This window comes from Clarias gariepinus, chromosome 6, assembly GCF_024256425.1.
Source record: "Clarias gariepinus isolate MV-2021 ecotype Netherlands chromosome 6, CGAR_prim_01v2, whole genome shotgun sequence".
NCBI lineage: Eukaryota > Metazoa > Chordata > Actinopteri > Siluriformes > Clariidae > Clarias > Clarias gariepinus.
The window spans coordinates 39251745-39260201 of record NC_071105.1 but is presented as its reverse complement, the minus strand read 5'-3'; the positions used below and the strand labels follow the sequence as shown (position 1 = coordinate 39260201).

The window sequence follows — 8457 nt, the reverse complement described above, 5'->3', positions numbered from 1 at the left end:
ATATCACTTTGCTGATGATAAAAAAAAATCAAGCAGATTCCACTTTTACTTTAACCAATACAGAACCCTTAAAAATGGAAGCATTAAAAAGATGCGGGCCGACGTTAAGGGAAATATTATAGGATTGCATTCTACAATAAAATCACCGGGCATACATTGGCCACAATTCATTCCAGGTCATTTCAGGGACTGACTGGGTATCCATAACAAGAAGGTAATGGAATACATAGCACAAGGAATTAATATTCCCAGTCATTTTTGGGTTGCTTTCTGTTGCATCAGTAAAATTGGTTCTAAGCTGATTTTGTACACCTACCTCACTGACCTGTGAACTTTAATGTCTAGCACCTCACCACCAAAAGACTCAATAAATGACCATTGTACGGTTAGGATATACCTGTGTTTTCAGGATATATGTTTTTATTCAGATTGCTTTTGCTTAGCTTTCATGTGAGATCAAATCGATTCCAACTTTTTAGCTTGAAATTATTCTTTTAGCTCTAAAGACTGCTGTGAAACCAGTAAATTTTGTCACCTCAGTATTTCACTCCACCGTGAGACATTCAGTTTAGCTGGAGTGAAATCTAAAAGAAGCACTGGTTGGGTACAAGCACTGGTGCCCCCTAGTGGGTATTTTTTGCAAGTGACATAGAACACTGAAGGGACCATAGATGACAAAGTCCTCAAGCTTCATGACATGCAGTGCCGCCCTGTGTGGCGGTGAGGCCCTGGGTGAGATCATGAAAACTGGGCCCACTCTTTAATTCAGCAACTGTACATACCGCTACCTTGCATAGACATTAACTACACATTTAGCCTGTACGCTTGCATCGTGTAAATTCAGACACAGACGATGTTATGAGAGGCAGTACACAAATTAGTGAAATCCATATTACCATGAAGAGTAAAATATCAGGAACTTTATTTTTGACAGCACTTTTTTTGACATGCAACAGTTTCTAATTAATTATGGACCATTAATAAATGGGAAGGACAAATCTCAAATAGAACATTTTTGGTCAAACATGAGCAATTTAAAGAGATACTATGAAATCTATGTGTACGAATTCTATGATCATTATGGTACTTCAGTTCTCCCAGTATATCAGAAGTTACGCAAATTAGTTTGTGGTGCTTCTATGTGTTTCAAATCTTTTATGCTTTTATTTATACTGTTGCTTTAAATCTCTATGATATGATGTTCGCACACTCACTCACTCATCTTCTATACCACTTTATCTTGTATTAAGGGTCACAGGGATCTGGAGCCCATCCCAGGAGACTAAGGGCACAAGGCGGGGTACACCCTGGACAGGGTGCCACTCCATTACAGGCAATTTGGGAAGGTCAATTAGCCTAACCTGCATATCTTTGGACTGTGGGAGGAAACCGAAGTACCTGGAGGAAACCCACCAAGCACTGGGAGAACATGCAAAATCCATACACACAGAGACGGGAATCGAGCCTGGCCAGGAATCGAACCCGGACCCTGGAGGTGCAAGGCGACAGTGCTAACCAGTACACCACCATGCTGCCCTTTTAGTTCGCACAGTTTTTAGTGATAACAAGAACAAGGGCTGCTGATACAGGAAAGTGAGAGACCAGCAGGTCCTTCTACAGATCATTACTGTATCTCTGTTGAAAGTTCTCCTCATCCCTCATGAGGAAGTATAGCCGCTGCTGAGCCCTCTTAACCAGATTTGTGGTGTTTAGTGTCCAAGTGACAGACTAGTGGAGACAACCACATGGAGGTCATGAGTGTTAGAGAACATATCAACAGAACAGGTAAATTCCATAAAAGGTTTATTAGGGAAAGAAGAGTAAAGAAAATCTTCATCTTATTCTCATGACCTTCACTGCTTAGAATTAATGAGTATGAATTACTTGAACTGTTAACCGTGTGTAACCACCGGTCATCCCCCTGACCTCAACCTCAACAAACATCAAATGGCCTTTAATCAGTTCAATAAAAAAGGAAAAAAAGAAAGAAAGAAACAAGTAATAAATAAGACCCGCTTGACAGCAAACTGAAGTTTTATTAAAGATCTGCAGCTTGATAACATAGGAATATATTTACGTTACAGTGATTTTTTTTTCTCTGTAATTCTGCCACATGATGTGATTCAAGCACATTAAACATGATCACAAGTGGATAAAGATCATGTGTTATACTTTAATACATAGACGTGTAAATGTAATAAATTGCCCTGAAGTGTGCCAACAGGAGAATAAAACACCCGCCTCTACATTCCGTACATTCCTCACTGATACAGGTCTACCATCCCTAAAGCACTAAGCATAATTAAAAAATCATATTAAAGAATCATTGCTCTATTAATGTTTTTTTTTTTCTTTTTCTTTTGCAGAAGTTTTTAAAAAAGGCATTTTTGGGTCTAACTAGAAAGTTCCAGAGAATTAAATTGGACTTTATCAGGTCAAACACAAACCTCCAAAAACACTGAAATCTTGTTTATACAGTCTGGTCAGGTGTGAGTTTAGGATGTTAACGCTCATCTCACTTAATTCAAAAGTCTTGTTATTTAGGTCGTTTTGCAGGGCGAGGTAGGCTTTGGAAAATCTTACATCATCTGTTTTGACGCAACAGAAAGCAGTCCAGTAATAATTGGGAATGTTAATGCCTTTGTCAATTGTTTTAGGTTTGTTTCTTTCAGTTCTTCTTATTGAGATCCATTTGGTACCTGGAACCACTCCAGTCACTATATAAGTGGGATTTTCATAATCTGGCTTGCACGCTACCATTATCTCTTTCCTCATCGGTGTCTCCACTTGATCTGCCCATCTGCCGTTGCTGTGTTGTGTTTGTGGTGCTACATTGGTAAAGGTGAAGGTGGAATCTGCCTGATCCTGATTAACGCCATACTGATTAGGAAACACGTGACCTCTAGTATAAGCAATATTAGTATAATTGCTGCTCTCTTTATAGTCTCTGTTCACAGCCTGAAAAAAAAACCCGTCCATCTCAGCACCAGAGATCTCCCTCATGTCCGATGGGTTCTTCATGTTTTCTAGCTGTTATAAAGGGAGAGAAAGAAGCTGTTGAAAGGTTTTAGAAAGTGTCTTGTAAACTGTAAAAAATTATAATAATGTGAAATAAAAATATGTAGTGAATTAGTGACTGATAGTAATTTTAAATTATTTATGTTTGTGTAAAGCTCTACATGGCCTGATCCCATCTTATTTAGCAGATCTCTTATTACCTCGTAATCCTGGCAAAGTTCCGGTCAACTTCTGCTGGAAGTGCCGAGATCTAGAGGCAAACGATTTGGTGATCGGACATTTGCTGTTGTGGCTCCCAAACAATGGAGTTTCAGATCTGGCCTCTTTTAAATCCAATTTAATTTACACTGGCTTTTAGTTTGTACAACCCGAATTCCAGAAAAGTTTGGACATTTTTTAATTTAAATAAAAAGAAAATTAAGAGACTTTCAAATCACATGAGCCAATATGTTATTTACAATAGAACATAGAGAACATAAATGTTTAAATGGAAAAATTATAGACTTTTATCCACTAAATGAGCTAATTTTAAATAGTTAAGACAGGGGGCAACAAAGGCCTGAAACCTCATGGTTTACGAGTGTTCCGCAAGACGAGCAAAGATTTTAAATAAATTTTTATTTGAAAAACGAGCATTGTCTTGGTTTACGAGCACATGGTATCATGTATTATGCATGAGCTTTTTGCTCATGCATAATAATATGAGCTGCCGAGCACCACGTGATCTATCACAACTGAGCCAACGGTTCTACTCTCTCTTGTGCTGAGAAATTGTGGGTAATCATCTTCCCTGCTGGGTCTTAGTGCTCGTCTCTTACTGGTATAATCAACCTTCATACACGCGTGTACTGTTTACTATAACACTGTGACCTTGTGTGTGTGCGTAAAACACATTTTATTATGTGTTTGTAAGTGTGTGTACAGCGCGCATGTACTGTTTCTTATAACACACGTGTACAACGCACGTGTAAAGCAAATAAAAATCTCATTACAGAGGTTAAAGATAATTTTTCTCCGTCTCTGTTTCAGCCTGTGTGAGCTTATGTGTGTGTGTGTGTGCGCGCGCCTAATTTGGCACTGTTTCAGGTCACAACACTCTCTGGTCTACACAGAAACTCTGCTCTGTTGCGATGCTTTTCTAAGGTAAAGTGCAGTTTATTTGTTTGTTTGCTTTACTTTACAGCAGTGATTCCGTTAGTATGCGCTCACACGAGTGTCGGTTGTGATGTTGCTCGCTAAATTTTTCGACAAAACAGTGTTGCGGGAGAGAGAGGTTGATTTATGACAGCTGTTTACGGAAGTATAGTCCAGTGCGGGAGATGCCTTGTGGATAATGCTATGCAGCAATTAAAAGAACGGGCATGCATCGACCAGTTTGTCCATCTCATCATTTTACACACACATACACACACACACACACACACACACACACATTGCTGTGGAACGAATAATTTAAGTTTACATTATTCCTTATGGAAAAAATAAATTTGGTTTACGAGTTTTGGAATACAAGCCCACTACCTCGAATTATGCTTAAAATCTGAGATTTCACTGTAAGCTTATTTTGTGCATAAAATTGTAAACTTTCTCAGCTTAAACATTTATGTTCTATTGTGAATAAAATATTGACTCATGTATTTTTAAAGTCTTTTAGTTTTCATTTTATTCAAATTTAAAAATAGTCCCAACTTTTCCAGTATTAGGGTTGTAGTAGTTAGATAATATGTTTCTTTTATTAATAATACTATTTTGTTTTATCTTTGTAGATCTATATTCTTAATATTCTGTTTTCATTAATTAAAATTCTGTTTTTATTCTATGGTGATCTGTATCCTTATTTTTGTTAATCTATATTCTTAATATTCTGTTTTATGTAAGGTCTATCCATTCCTTCATTTTCTTAATTTCTTGTTTTAATTTTTTTTTGTGTTGTGTTTTCTTCATATGTTTCTTTTCATTATTGTTTGTCTTCTCTATTTGTTATGTGATGGGCTTTGGTCAATTTAAGGTTGTTAATAAGTGCTATTTAAATAAATTATTGATTGATTGATTGGATTATTGACACATTCAAATAGTTTGAATTATTTACAAATAAATCATGCATTTTGATTGGGTGTTTTGTGAAATTTTTTTTTGAATAGTCAAACTCAACAGTTTTACGATGCTTCATTCACCTGAGGTTCATTCTTCCACTCTTCAGTTCGGATGTTTTCAGAAAGAGACAGGTTCACAGTTTCCATTTGACCAAAGAACCTGTAGGCTGAGTAGACTGGGATTCTCCGCTCTGTGTCGAAGAGTGTTGCAAATTGATGTTTGTTTTTCCAGCGCTGACAAATCATCTTATACTGATACCCCTTAAACACCGTCGGGGTGATGATGGTTTTCTTATTTGGGCTTCGGATGAAGAACTCGGCGCACTTAGACTTGTCAAAATTATTCACGACCTCCATCAGGGTCAATGAGAAGAGAGCAGAGAGCAGGAGCACCAGAGTGACGAGCTTCATCCTGGTGCACAGTGGAGGAGTGTGTGGAGAGCAGAAACCTACTAGAAGAAGACAGGTAAGCACAGGAACAAAAGACACATGATTGTTAACAATCTTAAGACAAAAATCTGATTTAGCTTTAAATGCTAAAAAAAGTTTTTTTTTTTTGCATTTTTTTACAACAATTTGTAACAATTTGTGTCTTTTGCACAATATGTGTATGTGTAATTTCTTTCTACTGTTTTATGCAGAGTGTTTGTTGCTTTAAATAGTGCATGGTGTTGTCTAGGACTATATTAGTTGCTCTTATTTTGCACTTATTTTTAGTTTGCATTTATTTTTCATTCCATTTTTCCCCATTATTGTGCAGTTAAATTTGTTAGAAGTTCTGATTTGTGCGCATGTTAATTCAGTGATAATTGGCATAATGAGAAAAATATGAAGACTGTCATGCACACAGACGGTTGGGCTGAAACATGCTGAGTTATACTGTAATAAAGTTAGTTTCATATTTAGATTTAGTTAGTTTCATTTTTAGGATTTGTTGTCAGTAATGCACAGAAAGCATGTCTAATCTGAAATGATTATGTCTGCTACTGCAGTAAAGATGGTTTCACATTTAAAATATTCAGATTAATAACCTATGAATATATAAAAAAAAAGGAAGGTAATTAGGCCCAACTTATATTTTTACCTATTTTAAAAAAAAGTATTACAGTGGACCCTTTGGATTACGAGTAACGTGTTTTACGAGTGTCCGCAAAACAAGCAAAGTTTTTTATGTTTAGTTTAGTTTGTGTGTTTGTGTGCGCCCTTGCACAAACGGAAACACTTATCTGTCAGATTTATTTTTACTTTTTTTTAAAGGCAAAGTGCAGGTTAATTTTTTTTTTAACTTTATATTTTGTAATAATTATTTTTTTGGGCTGTTGAACGAATAATTTGAGTTTCTATTATTTCTTATGGAAAAAATAATTTTGGTTTACGAGTGTTTTGGAATATGAATTATGCTCGTAATCCAAGGTTCCACTGTATTTGAATTTCTATGGAGATCCATAAATGGCATTAGGGTTTATTTTACATAAAATTCTTTAAGGTAAATGAGACACTGTGTACTTGGATATTTTATGTGTAGATCATGATTCATCATGAGGTAATGAGCACATATGTACATTAAAAGTACATAATAATGTAAAAGTCTGTTGCAATATATACATTTTTTTCATTTAATTAGGTAAAAGTCTTTAAGATTAAATGTAATTGAAGAATTAAACTAAGGTAAAACATTGTATATAAATATTACTATGATATATATTATAATAATAGTAATAATAATAATAAGAATAATATTAATACTACTACTACTACTACTACTACTACTAATACTACTACTACTACTACTAAATTGTATATAAATATTACTATAACATAATAATAATAATAATAATAATAATAATAATAAGAAGAAGAAGAAGAATGTGTTATTATTATTATTAATGATAACAATAATAATAAGAATAAGAATAATAAGCACTATTAGAATGTTTACATAAAACTCCATATTTTCACAGCAGGGAATTTTCGTGCTTTTGTATTTTACAGATTGTATTCGCAAAGATAAATACGTCCCATTTAAATAAATATTTCTAATCCATACAAAGGATTCTTAATTGGTTGGGGAAAATTAGATGGTGAAATGATTTAAAGAAAAATTAATGCCATCAGTCTGTTCTGTCCAAATAAATGCATAAGCTGATGATTTAACCTACATAAATAAAAGAATGTCTATCTGTTTGTCTGTGTGTCTATTAAGTCAGATTTTGTTACACCATCATGCAAAACTGGCCAGACAGAATTTAATGAAACTTTTCCAGTCCTTGCGCCAAGAATGAAATCAAAATGTCTACTGTGATTTCCTTGTATTAATAAGTTAGACAGAGAGTTCTGCCGTACAGAAAGACACACAGAAATGTACGTGGGCTTCAACCTGAAATAATAATAATAATAATAATAATAATAATAATATCACTGATTACATTAAAGCTCAGCTTATTTTTAGCTTTAACCTTTTACCAATTTTTACAAACTCTTTAACCTTACGCTTGTCATAATATAGATGGTGCAGTGAATTTATGAAACATATTTACACATGCTGAAATTAAAGTCTTAAAAGGATGTTTGAATGCTAGTAATCTACACACTGACTCTTATGAAATAATGAGTTGTAACAGTCAGAACAGGACTGAGCAAATAAAGAGAGAGAGAGAGAGAGAGAGTTGTTCACCACAAGCTGCTGGAACTTGAAGTTGAAGTTCAGTAGAAGGTTTGAAATGATCGCAGGAGGAGACCTTTGTAGAGAGTTCTTTTCAGTAGAAGGACTGGCTGGACTTTTCTTCAACTGCTTCACACACTCAGCTTTTTATAACACCTCTGTCACGTATACCAGTGGTCATCCTTTCTTCTCCATCTCATTTCTGTAGAAGTTGTGGTTAACACCAGACCAGTGGAAATTACCTGTCTTCCTGTTACTACATTCTTCTTCTTCTTCCTCCTCTTCTTCCTCTCCTTTGTAATTATTTGATTGCATCTTATTATGGTATTATTATTTGAAGTAGTATTATAGCTATTATTGCTGCAGCTATTTTCTTCATTTTTCTTCTTTGTATTTTGCTGGTTGCCTTTCAGGTGACGCCACAGCAAATCTGCCTCCATCTAACCCTATCCTCTGCATCCTCTTCTCTTACACTAATAAACTTCATGTCCTCGCTCACTGCATCCGTAAGTCTCCTTTTTGGTCTTCCTTCAGACCTCCTGCCTGGCAGTTCCAACCTCAGCATCCTTCTTCCAATATATTTACAATCTCTTCTCTGAACATGTCCAAACCACCTCAATCTGGCCTCTCTGATTTTATCTCCCAAACATCTAACATGGATTGACCCTCTGATGGACTCATTCT

General features: G+C 35.3%; 1 protein-coding gene across 1 annotated transcript; it reads right to left on the bottom strand.

Moving 5' to 3' along the window:
• Positions 1–2039: 2039 nt before the first annotated feature.
• Positions 2040–7885, bottom strand: LOC128527147 (endonuclease domain-containing 1 protein-like). The gene is made up of 3 exons (XM_053499467.1): positions 7786–7885; positions 5193–5560; positions 2040–3030 (listed from the first exon to the last, which is right to left on the bottom strand). Exons 2-3 carry the CDS (start codon positions 5520–5522, stop codon positions 2431–2433), a joined length of 930 nt encoding a protein of 309 aa, XP_053355442.1. The 5' UTR covers positions 5523–5560; positions 7786–7885; the 3' UTR covers positions 2040–2430.
• Positions 7886–8457: the final 572 nt, after the last annotated feature.